Here is an 18,323-nt window from a genome sequence, read left to right as displayed (position 1 = left end):
TAGACCCACTGCATAATTGCCTAGTCCTCCTGCTAGAGAAAGCACATCCCTTTGCAGTCATGAGGATGTCAGTCTCCTAGCATGTAGTCGGATTTTGGGGGGATCAAAGACTGGTGAAATTCTGGGACCCCAGGGGCATTCAATTCAGACTTCTTAATTGACTTACCATCCATTTCCCTGTGCACTATGGGAGAATAAGGTTCATCAATACCACTGGCACCTGCAGAAGACAGGAGGACTGGTTGTCTTTAATACTGCCCTTTTCAACTTTTTTTAGCAGAACTCCTTTGTCCTCTCCTGCCTCTCCCATTCCCACCCCCCCTGGCCAGCGTCAGCCTAGAGAGAACAGACCACGCAGAGCCTCCAACCAGGGAAAAATTTTCTCGTTTTGTTTTTAATTAAACCGACCGAAGAAGCCAAGACACAGACGGAAAGAGACCGAGAACAAGACTGTAAATAGTTTAGAAAAGAAATGAAAACCGATCGACGGAGATGTAAATGCCAGGTGGAAGCCACTGGAAGGAGACAGGCGGTGAGGCTTCACGTCAGCTCCAAGATCACTGTTAGGGCAAGCATCAACGTGAGCCTGATGCCGACGAGGCTACAAACCGAACCTAAAACAGACCATGAGAGAAAAGATCAGGTCGTTTGCATGAAATGGTGCTAGCAGGCAATCAATCAATAGTGATTACTGAGAGCTTATTGAATGAAGAGCACTGTACTAATTGCTTGGGAGAGTAAAGTAGAACAGAGTGGGTAGAAACGTTCCCTTCCCATGGCAAGCTTATGATCTAGAGGGGGTGACAGCCATTAATACAAATAAATAAATAGCGGATGTGCACGTAAGAGCTGTTAGGCTGAGGGAGGGGTGAATAAAGGATGCAAATCCAAGTGGAAGGGCAATGGAGGAGGGAATTGGAGAAGATAAAGTGAGGACTTAGGGAAACCCTCTTAGGTGGACACTGGTCCACCCTAACATGAGAGAGATACCCGGGGAAGGAGTTGGCATCATGTGCTTTGATGTTGGACATAGCTAGCCAAAAGGCCAATCCTGAAGCAATGTTTTTGCCCCAGGATCCCACACGTCACCATTACTGTTGCTTTCATTTGACCACTGAGGCTAATGGGGTCTCACTTCATGGGAGGCAGGGAGGCTACTGGGAAACCAGCCCTCAGGCCAGGGGGCTGCAGAGATTGGGGCATCAGCGCATGGGGAGCTGAACTCTTGAAACCTTTTTATTGCCACGTCACTCCCAGAGTAGAAGCCGGACACTTTCTGAGGGCAGCAAGCTGTAATGGGTTCAGTGAACAATGATGGTTCTAAAGTCCTAAAGACCTTAAAGCTTTAATGACATTGATCTTCTGGGCTTTTTCCAGTCTCTCTGCTATTTAGTCTACTGTTCCCAACTCCAGGACTTTTTCCCTGCTCTTGTAAACTCTCCTCTTCCACATCTACCAGGATGATTCACCTCGGCTCTCCTCCATCTGCTGGAATCCATCTGTGAGGCTGCCTTTCTGGACTGAATGGGCTAGGTGCTATAATAATAATAATAATAATAATGGCATTTATTAAGCACTTACTATGTGCAAAGAACTGTTCTAAGTGCTGGGGAGGTTACAAGGTGATCAGGTTGTCATTCATTTTCATTCATTCAATCGTATTTATTGAGTGCTTACTGCATGCAGAGCACTGTACTAAGCGCTTGGGAAGTGCAAGTTGTCCCACAGGGGACTCACAGTCTCAATCCCCATTTTACAGATGAGGTAACTGAGGCCCAGAGAAGTTAAGTGACTTGCCCAAAGTCACACAGCTGACAATTGGCAGAGCTGGGATTTGAACCCATAACCTCTGACTCCAAAGCCCAGGCTCTTTCTACTGGCCACACTGCTATAGGCCAATCCCACTGCAGAAGAACTGAACAAATACTCCAAATTATTATTATTGTTATTATTATTTATTTTTGTTGATGTTGTTGTATTTGTTAAGTGCTTACTAGGTGTTAAGCACTGTTTTAAGCTCTGGGCTAGATACAAGCTAATCAGGTCAGACACAGTCCCAATCCCACATGGGGCTCACAGTTTAAGTAGGAGAGAATACTGTATTTAATCCCCATTTTACAGTTGGGGAAACTGAGGCACAGGGAAGTTTAGTGACTTGCCCAGGGTCAAGATTAGAACCCAGGTCAACAGACTTGCAGGCCCATGCTCTTTTCACTAGCTTCTCACAATCAAATCAATGGAAAACCAAAGAACAACCCAAAAGGCACTAAAATCGGCATCCTAGACAGACCTCGTGCCCCACGGGCCAATTTGATGAGAGAGACTGCCACACCTGCATTCGGCCTAGTTAGACTGTGAACTTTATGAAGTCAGAAATCCAGTAGAGAGTACCTAATACAGTTCCATCTTTCTATAATCTTAAAGCCAGAAGTCTGACTAGAGATCAACAAGTCCATCTCCCTGCCTCCACTTAACCTATCCATCCCAGTTTTAGACCCCATAAACCCCCATGGATCTGTTCTATAGCTGAGGAGCAGCAATTCCTGGTTCCTTGCTCTTTCTGTGGACCTAGTGGATAGAACATGGGCCTGGGCGTCAGAAGGACCTCAGCTGTGTGACTTTGGGCAAGTCACTTAACTTCTCTGTGCCTCAGTTACCTCATCTGTAAAATGGGCATTGAGATTGTGAGCCCCACATGGGACAACCTGATCACCTTGTATCCTCCCCAGAGCTTAGAACAGTGTTTTTATCATAGTAAGCGCTTAACAAATACCAAGATTTTTATCATTATTCTAATCCTGGCTCTGCCTCTTATCTGCTGTGTGGTCTTGGGCAAGTCACTTCACTTCTCTGTGACTCAGTTACCTCCTCAGTAAAAATGGGGATTAAGACTGAGAGCCCTATGTGGAACAGGGACTATGTCCAATCTGATTAACTTGTACCTACCCCAGCACTTAGTACAGTGCCTGGCACATAGTAAGCACTTAACAAATACCATAAAACAAATCTAAACTCTTTCCATTGCAATGTGAGCCCTTTTCCTTTGTGCAAATAGAGAATAATTAATCCCTGTCCTCCATGAACCAGTTCTTCAACCGGTGACTTAAACTACACCGTTTCTGGTTTTCCAGGGACAGAAAAGCAACCATCCAGAAAACCGAAGCACAAGCTCCACCTGGGCCCCAATCTGTGGGCTGTTCCCAGCAGGACCTCATCCTGTTTCTTGCCCCCTTGGCTTGCTTTCAGTTAATAATGACAGCATTTGTTTAGCACTTACTATGTGTCAGGCACTGTTTGAAGCACTGGGTAGATACAAGCTAATTAGGTTGGACATGGTCCCTGTCCCAAATGGGGCTCACAGTCTTCATCCCCATTTTACTGAGGCCCAGATAAGTTAAGCAATTTTCCCAAGGCCACACAGGAGATAAATGCCAGATCCGGGATTTGAACCCAGAACTTTCCAACTCCTAGGCTTGTACTCTATCTACTAGGCCATGCTGCTTCTCTGTTACTATCAGAAAATGCAATAGCAGCCATAAAGTTAACAGCAGCTTCTCTGGCATTTGGTCCAGTGTGCGTTCCAGTAGCTGAGAGCCAAGTTGCCTCTGACCGATGGGCTCTCATTCGGAGAAACCGCGGAGCCACTCTGATGGAACCCGCGCCAAGACATCTTGGTTCTGGAGGGGCTGAGATCTAGGGCAGCTGAGCCACCAGAGCACCACTTTGACTGTCAGAGGGACCGCTGATATGCATCAAAATTAACTCATCAATTCAGGTTTCCAGCTGGTAAAGGGAGATACATAGACTGAGCCTCCCTTTGGGATGCCATGAGAATCAATTACCCCAGCACGATTACCTGCTGAAATCTGGAATTTATTGCCCCTTGCGAGTATTGTTCAGAACTGACATTTGTGTGACTTTTATGGAATAAGTGTGTCAACCGACACCCTCCTCTCCTGCCTGGTGGTCGCTCTTCGACCACTTTGGGAGGCTCTGTATGTCCAAATTTGTGCTTCATTCTAGGATTCAGCATCTCTCATGCTTGTAATGACCTATCGAGAGCCTCGGGTGGCAGCTTAATCACTGACCATGGTCCAGCAATCTAGTTTATGCCGGTCAATGATTAGTGCCTTCAGGATTATCTCCTGTATACCACACTGCACCCAATAGAAGTGGATGTGTGAATATAATAAAAATTATTATTGTATTTGGAAAGTGCTTACTCTGTGCAAGGCACTGAACTAAGCGCTGGGGTGGAAACAAGCAAATTGGGTTAGACACAGTCCCTGTCCCACGTGGGGCTTACAGTCTCAATCCTTATTTTACAGAAGAGGTAAAATAGGCCCAGAGGAGTGAAGTGACTTGCCCAAGGTCACTCAGCAGATAAGTGGCAGAGCCGGGATTAGAACCCATGACCTTCTGTCTGCCAGGCCTGTGTTCTATCCACTATGCTATGCTGCTTCTCATATAATATGCTTGCCCAGCCTCCAGCTCTTGGATCCTAGTTTAGGTAAGAGAAATGAAGTGTGGGTGATTCCCCAAATAAAGCCAGGCTCCAAGCTCTATGGGATTCCAAAATTCACTCAGAGTTGACTTTGTAAGTACTACTATTAATAGCAATAATAAGAATAATGATCCTGACAGTTGAGGGTACCACCCCCTCCCCCCACCTGGAAAGCTCTTTCCCATCAACCAATAAAGTAGTGAGTGGCCCTTTCCTGCCCTCCAAAATGCAGCCATCTCGGTGAGGTGGGAGGGGGACACTCACTGGCCAGCCCAGTAGGAATCAATGTTCTGGAAAGGCAGAAAGGCAGTGTTTCTGGGAGCAAAGATCGCCTCTCACACCTTCTGTACTCATTTTCTGGTTGACCAAAGAAAATGGAGGGAGGAAGCACAGTTACCCATCAGAGCTGATGGTGAAACCTGTCCAGACCAGATGCTTTAGAGGGAGCCAAATATGAATACCCTGAGACTAGATTGATAATAATAACTACAACAAAAATAATAATAATGATAATGTCTCATATATATTTGGCACTTTTTCCAAACTGCTCTCTCATCAATGATCTCATTTTATTCTCACTACATTTCTGTAAGGATAAAGTATTCTTTTCCCCATTTAAAGATGAGGAAACTAAGGCCCAGAGAGGAGGTTAAGCGAATGTTCTAAGGTCACTTGGCAGGCCAAGGGGCAAAGCTGGGAGTATCAATCAATCTATCAAAGGTAATACTGAGTGCATACTAGCTCCGGGGTACCATGTGAGTTCCCAGGTGCAAGATCTCTCCATGAGAGCACCTTGTCTCTAACCCAAAAGAGACACAGCAGGATTGGAAAGGAGAAGAGGAGGTGGGTGAGAAGGCTAGAAAGAGCAAAACTCTGGGCAGAGTATCTAGTTTAAGCTGGTTCTTTCTTTCTTATGGCAGTTTTTAAGCTCTTACTCTGCACCAGACACTGGACTATGCACTGGGGTAGATACAAGCTAATCAGGTTGGACACAATCCATGTCCCACTTGGAGCTTACCATTTCCCATTTTACAGATGAAGTAACTGAGGCACAGAGAAGTTAAGTGACTTGCCCAAGGTCACACCCCCTTGGTCAGGAGGTCCAAGGGATGGTCCAATTCCTACTGGAGGCACCTTCTCCAGTGACTCCTGTACTTACCCACCTCCCCATCACGGACCTCTTCAGATTCAGTCCTGGGGCTTATTCCCTCCATGGCTTAGCTTCAGCCCAGCTCTGTTCTGTGCTGGTGAGATCACCGGTCAGCACTGGATGGAGCCAGGCAGGTTTGAATTAATGATGTAGTGGATAGAGCACGGGACCGTAAATCAGAACGTCATGGGTTCTAATCCCAGCTCTGCCACCTATCTGTTGTGTGACTTTGGGCAAGTCACTTTACTTCTCTGGGCCTCAGTTACCTCATCTGTAAAATGGGGATTACACTTTGAGCCCCATGTGGAACAGGGACTGTGTCCAACCAAATTACCTTGTAACTACTCTAATGCTTAGTAAAGTGTCTGACACATAGTAAGCATTCCATAATAATAATAAAAATAATAATAATAATAATATTTATTATTATTAATATTTCAACTGTTAGTTTCTCCCTTGGGGGGCAGAGACCACATCTGTTCTTTTAGCTGTGTTCCCCATCTCCACCTCTCTGTAACCCCTGTCACTGACCCAGGGCCCTTCTTGATCAGTTTCTGATCTCTTCTCCTCCCTCCTCCCTCCCACTTACTACTTTGCTGGATAGCAGCAGTGAGTGAGGGCTGGGGTGGTATTGGAGGGAATGAAGAATTGGGCCAACCTACTCCCCACTTGCAGAGTGTCTTCTTCCTTCCTTCTGATATGCTAGATAATAGCGACGGGTGTGTGCTAACTTGTTGATTTCCCTGCCTGGTGGAAAAAAGGGTTGGGGGAACTGTCACGGCAGACCACCTGTGGCAATTGTCTGAGTCGCCACATCCTTTAGAGTGTGGCTGCTCGATTCCATTGGCTGATGGAATCTCATTCATTCATTCATTCATTCAATCGTATTTATTGAGCGCTTACTGTGTGCAGAGCACTGTACTAATCGCTTGGCTAAGCCATCCCGGCTTGCCAACCTGTAGCCCAACAGATCCGTTTTCCTGGATGATTTAGCTAAAGTCTCTCCCGGACTCTGACCGATGCCCATGTTAACAAAGCACTGGTCGTGCCTTTCTAACCTAGCCTTTCTTCCTGGAAACCAAGAGCCGGTGTCACATAAGACACAGCCAGGGAGGAATGAGCCACCGACTTGAAGCTGCTAAGGGGAAGTTAGGGAGGGAACAGAATATCCATTATAATGATACAGCCTCTCTTGATGGGCTGTGATTCCAGGAAATATGTGTATTTTTGACTTCATAGCTCAGGGCATGCTATACATCTCCTGGATCTGGTTTTATATCTAGGGCATTTTTCTTTCTTACCTTTTATTTTGGAGTAGAACAGGTCCAACAGTGGGAACTGAGATGCTCAGTTCTCTCCCATCTGAAGCTCACCGGGCTTGACTGTATGTTAGATGAGGACCCTTGGGCCCACAAAACCCTTGGACTCAACCAGAATTCTCTCTCAAAGTCATGAGGATTCGAACGGGGTGCACTCTCTAGACTGTAAGCTCATTGTGGGCAGGGAACGTGTCTAGCAACTTTGTTGCACTGGGCTCTCCAAAGAGCTTAGTACGGTGCTCTGGACACAGAAAGCTCTCAATAAATATTGATTCATCTTGGAGAGGGCCAGGACCCATCAAATGGCTGTTTTAGAACCTCTCCATGGTGAAATCTTGACTTAAGCACACAATTTTGTCTTCCAACAAGGAGTTGTGGAGGGGCTGACACTTACCATTGGAGTCCTCTGTTCCTCTGGGAATATTTGGGTTTTCTATGGGAAGAAAATTAGAATTAGGACCAAGGACTTACACGGTGAACATTTGTGTTAGACATGTGGGCACCAGGTCCGTGGATTTAGGCTGGCAAGAACTGCAGCACATTCCTTGAGATTATTATGAAATATTATTCCATTGCAACAGGTTTGGGGAAAGGAGGGAGTTGGATGACAAGAGTTAGGAAAGTGCCTAGCCGTGTCCCACAGTTCTAGAATCCTGGAGCTGAAAGGACCAACAGAGCTCATCCAATGGGGCCTAGTGGAAAGAGTACAGGCCCGGGAGTCAGGAAACCTGAGTTCTAAATCAGACTCCACCATGTACCTGTTGTGTGACCTTGTGCAAGTCACTTAACCTCTCTGTGCTTCAGTTTCCTCATCTGCAGAATGGGGAATCAATATCTGATCTCTCTCCTACTTAGAGTGGGAGCCCCATGTGTTACCTGGTTATCGTGTATCTACCCCAGTGCTTATTACAGTGCTTGGCACATAATGAGCGCTTAACAAATGCCAGTCATCATCAAAATGCCACGGTCAGTCCAGAACCCTGCTTCCATGCAGTCCTGCCCTTTATCCATTCCAGATGGCTGCCATTCCTATACAGAGAAAGCAGTTAGTAAATGGGTTATCTAACTCTGGATTGAAACACAGTATTAAACATTGGGGAAGATACAAGATAATCAGATCAGACACAGTCCCTGGCCCATATGGGGCTCACAATCTAGGAGGGCCTGAGGAAAGAACTGAGGCCCAGAGAGGCTAAGTGACTTGCAGGCCAGTGGCAGAGCTGGAACTCAAACATGCTCTTCTCCCTCGGAAACACTGGTGCCTCAATAGCTTGTCTCCATGTTTTGTGGCCAGGAAGTTTTTCCTAGAGTCTAGATCAAATCCCTCTTGCTGCAATTTGGGCCCATTTTCCTTTGTTCTATTCCCCCATGGGGACAAAGAACAGTACTTAGAGAAGCAGCGTGGCTCAGTGGAAAGAGCCCGGGCTTGGGAGTCAGAGGTCATGGGTTCTAATCCTGGCTCTGCCACTTGTCATCTGTGTGACTTTGGGCAAGTCACTTAACTTCTCTGTGCCTCAGTTACCTCATCTGTAAAATGGGGATGAAGGCTGTGAGCCCCCTGTGGGACAACCTGATCACCTTGTATCCTCCCCAGCACTTAGAACAGTGCTTTGCACAGGGTAAGTGCTTAACAAATGCTATTATTATTATTATTATTATTATTATTATTATTACTCCTGTTATAAACACACCTCTTGATTTGGGAAGTTTTAACTGTCGCTCTCTTTTCCCCAGCAGGAACTAATAATCATGGTATTTTTTAAGCAGTTATCTGTAAAATGGGGATTAAGACTACCAGCCCCACGTGGGACAACCTGATTACCCTGTATCTACTCCAGCGCTTAGAACAGTGCTTGGCACATAGTAAGCGCTTAACAAATACTATCATTACAGAGAAGCAGTGTGGCTTAGTGGAAATCGCATGGGCTTCGGAGTCAGAGGACATGGGTTCTAATCCCGGCTCCACCACTTGTCAGCTGTATGATAGACACTTAACTTCTCTGAGCCTTAGTTACCTCATCTGTAAAAAAATGGTGATTAAGACTGTGAGCCCCATGTGGGACAACCTGATTACCCTGAAACCACCCCAGTGCTTACAACAGTGCCTGGCACATAGTAAACACTTAAGAAATACCATTATTATTATTGTGTGTCAAACACCAGACTATGTGCTGGGGTAGATAGAATATAATCAGGTCAGACACAGTCCCTGTCCCATATGAGGCTTTCTGCCTAAGGGCTGGGGTTGAGGAGGGGAGAGAACTGCTATTGAATCCCCATTATACAGGTGAGGAAAACAGAGAAGTTTCAGAGACATTAAGCTACTTGCCCAAGGTCACAACAGCAGGCAAGAAGCAGAGTTGGCAGTAGGACCCAGTTCCTCTGACTTTTTTTAATAGCATTTATTAAGCGCTTACTATGTGCAAAGCACTGTTCTAAGTGCTGAACTTCCAGGACTTCCAGGACATAGGACTTTCAGGCCTATGCTCTTTTCACTGGCTCAAGTTGATTCCCTAGGCTATTTCGCTTTCGTACCCTCCCGGCTCAATCAATTTCTTTAGCCTTTACTATGCCCAGAGCATTGTTCTAAGTGCTTGGGAGAGTAAAATACAACAGAGTTAGCAGACACGTACCCTGCCCATAACGAGCTTACAGTCTAGAGAATGTGGCAGGCAGGCTCTTTCCCCATCCCAACCCTGTCTCCCTGTCAGGAAGTGATTTACCCTCCCTCACAGGGTTCCAGGAAAGGGCAGGGGAGTGGAAGCAGCAGGAATACGTATGCCTGATTGATGGACTGACTTGTTGTTTGTTTGATCCATAAGGGAGAAGACGGTTGAAGGGAGGGAGGGAAAAGGGATGGCAGCAGTAGGGGAGGAGAAGCCATACCGAACACAATAAGCCGGGTGTGGGTATCTGTGGACCCCAGGGCGTTCTGGGCAGTGCAGCGATACATGGAGCCATTCAACTCGGCTGGCACTCTCTCCAAGACCAGCTCCTTCCCATCACGCTCAGCGCTGCCGTCAAGCAGGCGACTCCCGACCCGGGTCCAGGTGAACAAGGGTTCGGGGAAGACTTCATTCTGTAGTTCAAAGGGCAGAAGAAAATAGGTCAAACTGCTGCGGGGGAAGGGAAGGAGACAGCTTGAACAAGGAGTTTCAAGCCCGTCCCCAGGACAGACGCAACAGCAAGTGCTGACCCTGTGGCTCAGCCTCCCGAACTAGGGCTTCCTGGGCTTGGTGGCTTCAGAGTCACTTGTTTTCTGGAGGTAAGGAGGGGGCACATGATCTTCTGCGAATGAAGATTTGAAGGCAGAAGGAAAAGGGGCCCAAGCTGCTGACTCAGATGATTAAAAAAAAGGTAAGGGAAGGCATGTGCGCTGATCATTTTACATGCTTCATCTACCATCAGAATAGACTGGCGTGTCATTACCCCACCTACTCCAGTTTTGGATTCTTCTCTTCCCATCCCTTTTCAATTTCAACTTCCCAGTGTTGCTACTTTCCACCCCCAAGCGCCCTAAACCCCTGAAATAAACCTGGGCCTGCCCAGCCCCAAGCCCTGAATTCAGGCACTGTGGGGAGAGGGGTAAGGTCAGATTTTTCTGCCTGGAGATTCCCAAGATGCTTCAGTTTCCCTTTCCTTCTGGAACCCCCTCACTCTCTGTTCCTCTTCATCCTACCTCCTGGTTCTCCCGCAAATTCCAACTCGAGGTCCCTCCCCTCCAGGAGATGTCCCAGCACAAATCCCACATATTCTCCACCAAGTCATCAGTCTCCCGGTCCTCTCACTCTGCTCATTCTTGTAATTTTGTCCATCTAGGCTGCTTGGACTTTTTTCAGTCTCGCCTCCCCAGTTAGACTGTTCCAAGGCTGGAAGCAACTTGAAGGATGGAATGAGGCTTCCCGAGGCTAACCCAGATCCCAAGTGACTGGGGAGTGGGGAGGAGGACGGGGGCCGGCCCTCTGAGTTTGTCCCCCTGAGGATCATTCATTCATTCATTCAATCATATTTATTGAGTGCTTACAGTGTTCAGATCACTGTACTAATCGCTTGGAAAGTACAATTCAGCAATAGAGACGATCCCTGCCCACATCGGGCTCACAGTCTAGAAGGGGAGAGACAGACATCAAAACAAGTAAACAGGCATCAATATAAGCAAATAGATTTATAGATATATACACATCAAAACAAGTAAACAGGCATTAAATAAATAGAATTATAGATATGTACATATATACACAAGCATTGTGGGGCAGGGAGGGAGGGTAGAGCCAAGGGAGTGAGTCAGGATGATGGGGAGGGGAGGGGGAACTGAGGAAAAGGGAGGCTTAGTGTGGGAAGGCCTCTTGGAGGAGGTGAGCCTTCAGTAGGGTTTTGAATGGGGGAAGTGTGGTTGTTTGGTGGACTTGAGGAGGGAGGATGTTCCAGGCCAGAGGTAGGACATGGGCCAGGGGTCAAAGGCGGGACAGGCCATCACAAAAATTAGAAACTCAAAAATGACTTAAAGGACAAAATTGAGAGTCCAAAGATCTGGAGGTAAAGGGGATCCTGCGGGGCCGGGGTCAATGTCGGGACAGGCAAGAACAAGGCACAGTGAGAAGATTAGCGCCAGAGGAGTGGAGTGTGCGGGCTGGGATGTAGAGGGAGAAAAGAGAGGTGAGGTAAGAGGGGGCATGGTGACGGAGAGCTTTGAAGCCAATAGTGAGGAGTTTTTGCTTGATATAGAGGTTGATAGGCAACCGACTGACCTGAAAGCCATGCACCAGGATCCTCACGGTGTCCCCCACTCGAGCTCTGGTTGGAGTCATCATGATCTTGGGGCCTTTGGGAGCAACTGTGGAGAGAAGTGTCTAGCTGGGGGAGGGCAAGTGGGGGCCCAAGACAGCTGGGAATTTGTTTAGTTGATCATCTGATTGCCAACCGCCAACTCCTCCCTGGCCCCCAATCCAGGTATTCTTTCTCTCTCTCTCCCCTTCTTTCTCCCTTTGTGTCTCATTACATGACAGCCTTTATGCCGTTTCTTTCTTGTGTACCAAGGATTATGACTGTGAGTGGATTAAATCTGTGAACCCCATGTGGGACAGGGACTGTGTCCAACCCAATTTGCTTGTATCCATTCCAGGGCTTAGTAAGCAATTAACAACTACCACAACTATTGTTATTATTCTTATTACAGTATTGTACCCTCCCAAAGGCTTAGTACAGTATTCTGCACATAATAATAATGACATTTATTAAGCACTTACTATGTGCAGAGCACTGTTCTAAGCGCTGGGGAGGTTACAAGGTGATCAGGTTGTCCCACGGGGGCTCACAGCCTTAATCCCCATTTTACAGATGAGGTAACTGAGGCCCAATAAATGACTTGCTCAAAGTCACACAGCTGACCATTGGCAGATCTGGAATTTGAACCCATGACCTCTGTATCCAAAGCCCACACTCTTTCCACTGAGCCATGCTGCTTCACATGATAACCACTCAATATATACCACTGATTGGTTGATTCGGCTCTGATGAGGAGAACACCCTCGCTGTCCTCTCCCACGCCCTCTTCCTCCTAGCCCAGTTCCATTTCTTCAGCCATTCACCTTCTGCAAACCACCACCGTAACACAGAGGTAGACCGAGGCGGGCAGGGACAGGGACTTGCCTGGAGAGGCCTGGCCCCACCAGCACCAATCTGAAGACTTTGATATACTATGTGGATCTTTAAACCTTAGAGCTGGCATGCAGTGGGAGGCTTTGAAGAGTTATTAAATCCATCCCCTTCCCCATAAACTCTGTGGGACAGGTAACTGTCTCCTCTGTTCTTGAGAATCTTCTGTGAGAGTGGAAGCGGATATAAAATGGCTCAGCAAGAAGCTGCCTGAGCTCTGCTCCACTCTGGAGGTCTGTCACTGGAGAGATTCACAATGGAAGGAAAAGTTTATGATGGTATTGCTCCTTTCATACTGCCAGGGTGTCTCTTCTATGAATAACTCAGGGCTTTCAATACTCTGGTTTCCGAAGACACCAACCTTTCCATCTAGACTGTAAGCTCCTTGTGGACAGGAAACATACATACCAACTCTGCTTATTGTACTCTTCCAAGTGCTTAGTACAGTGCTCTGCACATAGTAAGCAGTCATTGACTAATAATAAAAATAATGATAACATTGATTAAGCATTTACTATGTGCCAAGCACTATTCTAAGCACCTGGGTATACAAGGTAATCAGGTTGTCCCACATGGGGCTCACGGTCTTCATCCCCATTTTACAGATAAGGGAACTGAGGCCCAGAGAAGTGAAGTGACTGCCCCAAAGTCACACAGCTGACAAGTGGCAGAGCTGGGATTAGAACCCATGACTTCTGACTCCCAAGCCTGTGCTCTTTCCACTGAGCCACGCTGCTTCTCAAATACCATTGATTATGTAGGATGACAGATGGGGGACAGGAGACCAGTAAGGGAAGAAAGAACAGGAGAGTTCGGATTGGAACAGTTGTTTTCACTCTGGAAGCAATGGTATTTATTCATCATCAATGGTATTTATTGAGCACTTATTGTGGGCAGAGCACTGAATTAAACACTTGGGCAAATACAACATAACAAAATTGGTAGACATGTTCCCTGCCCACAACAAGCATAGAGTCTAGAGGTTGAGCTGAGTTCTACTGAGGGGTTTCTGAGGAGCTGAGAGATATGTTCCAAGCAATGCTTGAAGAGGAGGATCTGGGCAGCAAGGCAGAGTGAAGGCTGGAGGAAGGAGAGGCAAACTTCTTTATAGACAGTACCAGTATTGTGTGCAAACAGGTTATCAGCCCAGGATGTTTACACCAGCCTGGCAGTCGGCTCTCAGGGCCACAGAGAGTCCAGGGAAGATAATCTGCACTCTGGATTCACCCAGTTCAAACTGGAACTCAGCTGGGTTCCTTGTTGTTTGACATCCTGATCAACAGTGAAGCCCCCATAATGTCAGTTGTTAGTTGTCCTGTTATTTGCAACTGCCAATTGCCCTTTGGAACTGTGTCTTTTGGGGTGTTTTGATTTAATTATTGTTTTCAGTAAAAAAAATCCTTTGTTTTCATTTTGCAGCTTTGAGGAGGAGGAGAGGCCTGCAGATTTGTCCTTGAGAAGGGACTGCAAATCACATTCTCTGAGAGGGACTTCCACTTGGCATCAGCCCCAGTGTCCTTCCCAAACCCTGTTCCCCTCTCAATGTGCAATGGCTTGGATGCTGGTGACCCAGAAGTGACCAGAGCGACTGAGCCAGGAGAGCCTTCTCACGGAGTGACCCCACCCAGACAGCCTGGGACTGCATGGCTCCCCAAGACAGAGCAGGGGCTATGAGGCCTTCAATAAGTGGCCTGCAGCAGGAATCAGTGGCCTGGAAACTTTGTAGAGTGAAGCTGAGGGGACAGATGGGAAGGTTCTCCACAGAGCCGCAGCTGTTGCTGCGGCAACAAAGCATTAGGGCTCTCTTTATTGCTGAGTTGTAATAATAATAATATAATAATAATAATAATAATGGCAAAACACTGTTCTAAGGACTGGGGAGGTAACAAGGTGATCAGGTTGTCCCACGGGGGGCTCACAGTCCTAATCCCCATTTTACAGATGAGGTAACTGAGGCCCAGAGAAGTTAAGTGACTTACCCAAAGTCACACAGCTGACAATTGTCGGAGCCGGAATTTGAACCCATGACCTCTGACTCCAAAGCCCGGGCTCTTTCCACTGAGTCACACTGCAAGCGCTTAGTACAGTGCTCTGCACACAGTAAGTGCTCAATAAATACAAATGAATGACTGACTGACTGAATGAATGAACAATTCTCTCCCTGCCTCCGCAAGCTGCAGAGGAGAGGTGAGGGCACTGAGAAGCGTCGGCAGAGTGGGCTGGGGTTGATGGATTCACCAGCCACCTCACAGATGGCCTGGTTGGGGAGTGAGATGTCATAGGGCCCCAGTTTCCCAAGTCCCTCCCGAGCCAGCCTGGGCAGACAGGATATATCGGAGGACTGAGCCAGCTGGACGGTGTCCACCCACTGTGAACACTCGGGTCCCTCGTGGCTCAGGACCACAGAGGCTGGGGTGGAAATGGCTGTTTCCGTGCAACCAGAGGAGCAGAGTCAGAGGGAGATAGTTGGGGATCCCAGGATGCTTCACTTCCCCAGCTGGTAGAGCGGGACTAGGCCTGGCAAGAACTGGTGCCCGTTCCCCTAGGCTGGGGAAACTAGTGTCCTGTTGGACCGCAGCACTGAGGCCATCGGGCTCCAGCCCCTGTGGAGTCTCCCTGACCTGGGGAATTGCCCTCCTGGGACCTGCAGAGGCCCACGTTCCCTAGTTGGAGGGAAGACATGAGAAGAGCACTCATTCCTCTGTACTCCATCCCCAGCAGTCACGGGCATTGGTTCTCTAACAGCAGACAGCCCTGCCATTGCTCACATTCCCTCTCTGCTTTCTGAGCATGTTCCGGCTGCAGTTATTGAGCCATTGTGCCCATTGTCTCCTCTTGGTAAATGGGTCCTGCCGACCACCTCAGGCAGTCCCACTGAGGGTTCCTGCCAGGAGAGATCCCTGGTTCTCCCTTCACTCTCCTTCATGAGGCTTTTCCTTTTCCTTTTCCTCTTTCTTCGCCCCCTCCCTCCTTTGCCTCAGAATTGGCTTTCCTTTCAAATCTCTAATGGAGAAGCAATGGCTTGTGGGAGGCTCTGAGAGAGACGGCCCCTCCTTGCAGAGAGGACATGCTGGCCAGAACCCCATTTCTCAATGCACCTCAGCTGGTGACAAGCACATCAGAGGGAAGTGGATCCTGGGCCAGACTTCAGAAAGGATGAATGGGACTTCTGGCAGTGTTCTCAGCCCTCTTCCCAGCCTGCCACTGGACCCTTGGGAGCTAAGAGGAAGCAGGGACTATGATCTTATTTATATGGTATCTGTTAAGTGCTTATTATGTACCCAGCACTGTGCTAGGGTAAATGCAAGTTAATCAGGACAGACACTGTCCCTGTTGCACATAGAACTCATAATCAAAGAGGGAATCCTTATTTTTAAAATGAGGAAACTGAAGCACAAAGAAGTTAAATGATTTCCCCATGGTCACAAAGCAGGCAAAGAATTAATTCAGTGGCAGAGCTGGGTTTGGAACCTAGATCCTCAGATTCCCAGGCTAGTGGTCTTTCCACTAGGTATACAGGACTTTTCTGCCTCCTGCCTCAATCTACCCTTTGGCACATGGTGACAATAGCAGGGATTGGTGAAAGAAATAACATCCTGGATTTATTTTGGGGGGTGTGGGAGTGCTGTACTTGCCTGCCATGTGACCTTAGTCTTAGGCCAGTCACTTGACTTCTCCATGCCTCAGTTTCCTCATTGGTAAAATGGGGATTCAATACCTGGTCTCCCTCCTACTTGAGTCCTACTGTGAATCCTGTGCAGGACAGGGACTGTGTCTGACCTGATTATCTTGTGCCTACCATCCATAGCTTAACAAATATTATTATTATTATTATTACCCTGAATCCACGGGCAGCTGAACGGCGTGACCAGACCAATACTCTCCTCCAAGCTAATTTAGAACCATGAAATAACTATTTTCATTGCTAAAGTCCTTGCCATCCCTTGAAAACCTATCTTAAACCCTTCCCTCCCTCTAGTTAACACCCTTGCCCCGCTGGCCACTACAACCAAACAGGCCTTTATGCCTATCACCTTAAATGATGGGAATGAGTTCTTGTGATTCGGGCTCTTTATATGTTCTGATGTTTCTATCGGTTAGATCTGATGCTATTTTTCTGTTGGTGCTTCTGTGCTAATCTGCTTTAGCCCCAGTGGACTGTGAGATTGTATTCATGAGCGTGACTGTTACCGAGAAAGGATGTGTTGAACACTGCGTTATGAAAATAGAGTCTCGGAGGTTCTCTGCCCCTAGCCAACCAAGTGAGGCTTGCTCAGAGGGCAAAGCTATGTCCACTGTCAACAGGACACAGAGCTCCTTTTGTTCTGGGGTGGTGGGATGGTTTGCACTGAGCTATTCTCACTCTCTTGCCTTGGACTTCTGGGCATGCACTGTGGCAGGGATGGAGTCTACCAACTAGAATTGTAGTCTCCCAAGCACTTAGTACTAGTGATGGGCATGCAGGAAGCACTCAATAAATATCACTGATTGACTGGTATTTCTTATTTGTTGGTAGACATGTTCCCTGTCTACAAGAAGGTTAAAGTCTGCAGGGAGACACAGACATTAGTCAGTCAGCCAGTCGTAGGCAGCGTGGCTCAGTGGAAAGAGTCCGGGCTTGGGAGTCAGAGGTCTTGGGTTTGAAACCCGGCTCCACCACTTGTCAACTGTGTGACTTTGGGCTAGTCACTTAACTTCCCTGAGCCTCAGTTCCCTCATCTGTAAAATGGGGATTAAGATTGTGAGCCCCACGTGGGACAACTTTGATTACCTTGTATCCCCCCCAGTGCTTAGAATAGTGCTTGGCACATAGTAAGCGCTTAACAAATACCAACATTATTATTATTATTATTGAGTGCTTAGTGTGCAGAGTGCTGCATTAAGCACATAGGAAAGTACAAGATAGCAGTATAACAGGGGCATTGCCTACCCATAACTAGCTTACAGTCTAGGGGGGAGACAGATGTTAATATAAATACATAAATTACAGATATGTACATAAGTGCTGTGGGGCTGATGGCGAGGTGAATAGAGAGTGCAAATCCAAGCACTGCATACCATGTTCTCCGCCCCACTGAGAGGTCATCAATAAGACAGAAACACAACTCTCAGGCTCTCAGGAAATACCAGTGACCGATTGGCATTAAAATCCCCATTTTGCAGGCATCACTGAGGCTCAGAAAGGTTAAGTCATTAATCACCACGCCCACATTTACCAAGGGTCTGCTTATTGTAATCAGGCACTGGGGGACATCGAATGACTGATGGACAGAAGAAGCTCTCTCATTCTCTGCCGTGAGGGGCCTTTGACAAGCCAAAAGCCACTCACAAGTTCTGAGTTGAGTCTGAACCCTAACCCAGGCCTCCTGATCCCTAGGCTGCTGTCCCAACCCACAGATCAGTCTGTCTCTCTCATGCCCTACCACTCCCCGACTTCACCCCATGAAGGATACAGAACCTACCTAAAACAACCGTGTGATTTCCCCACACGTTTTACACGATACACTTTGCTCTCTCCAGCTTTTTCCTCTCTCCCACTTTGCTTCTCCCTTTCTGATGCTAACAGGAGTGTTTGTTAAGCACTTACTAGTATTCATCTTCTTCCCTCCTTCACTTGTTCCTTCCCAATCTCCTTCCCTCAACTTTTTTTATCTGTTTCTTCTTTCTCTTCCTTGTCCGCCTGTCCCCTTCCTTC

The 18,323-nt window shown here is 47.4% G+C and overlaps 1 protein-coding gene across 1 annotated transcript in view; it reads right to left on the bottom strand.

Annotated features, from left to right (window-relative positions):
* Positions 1 to 367: 367 nt before the first annotated feature.
* IGSF21 (immunoglobin superfamily member 21) overlaps positions 368 to 18,323 on the bottom strand; it is a 386,505-nt gene continuing 368,549 nt past the window's right edge. Inside the window, exons 7-10 of the mRNA XM_038747515.1 lie at positions 11,722 to 11,807; positions 9,860 to 10,052; positions 7,368 to 7,406; positions 368 to 614 (exon numbers count right to left, since the gene is read on the bottom strand). Of these exons, the coding sequence (XP_038603443.1) occupies positions 541 to 614; positions 7,368 to 7,406; positions 9,860 to 10,052; positions 11,722 to 11,807 (392 nt within the window). The 3' untranslated portion in view covers positions 368 to 540. The remainder of the gene's footprint in view (positions 615 to 7,367; positions 7,407 to 9,859; positions 10,053 to 11,721; positions 11,808 to 18,323) is intronic.

The sequence above is a fragment of the Tachyglossus aculeatus genome, chromosome 5 (assembly GCF_015852505.1).
Source record: "Tachyglossus aculeatus isolate mTacAcu1 chromosome 5, mTacAcu1.pri, whole genome shotgun sequence".
NCBI classification, from domain to species: domain Eukaryota; kingdom Metazoa; phylum Chordata; class Mammalia; order Monotremata; family Tachyglossidae; genus Tachyglossus; species Tachyglossus aculeatus.
This window is presented reverse-complemented; position numbering and strand designations above follow the sequence as displayed.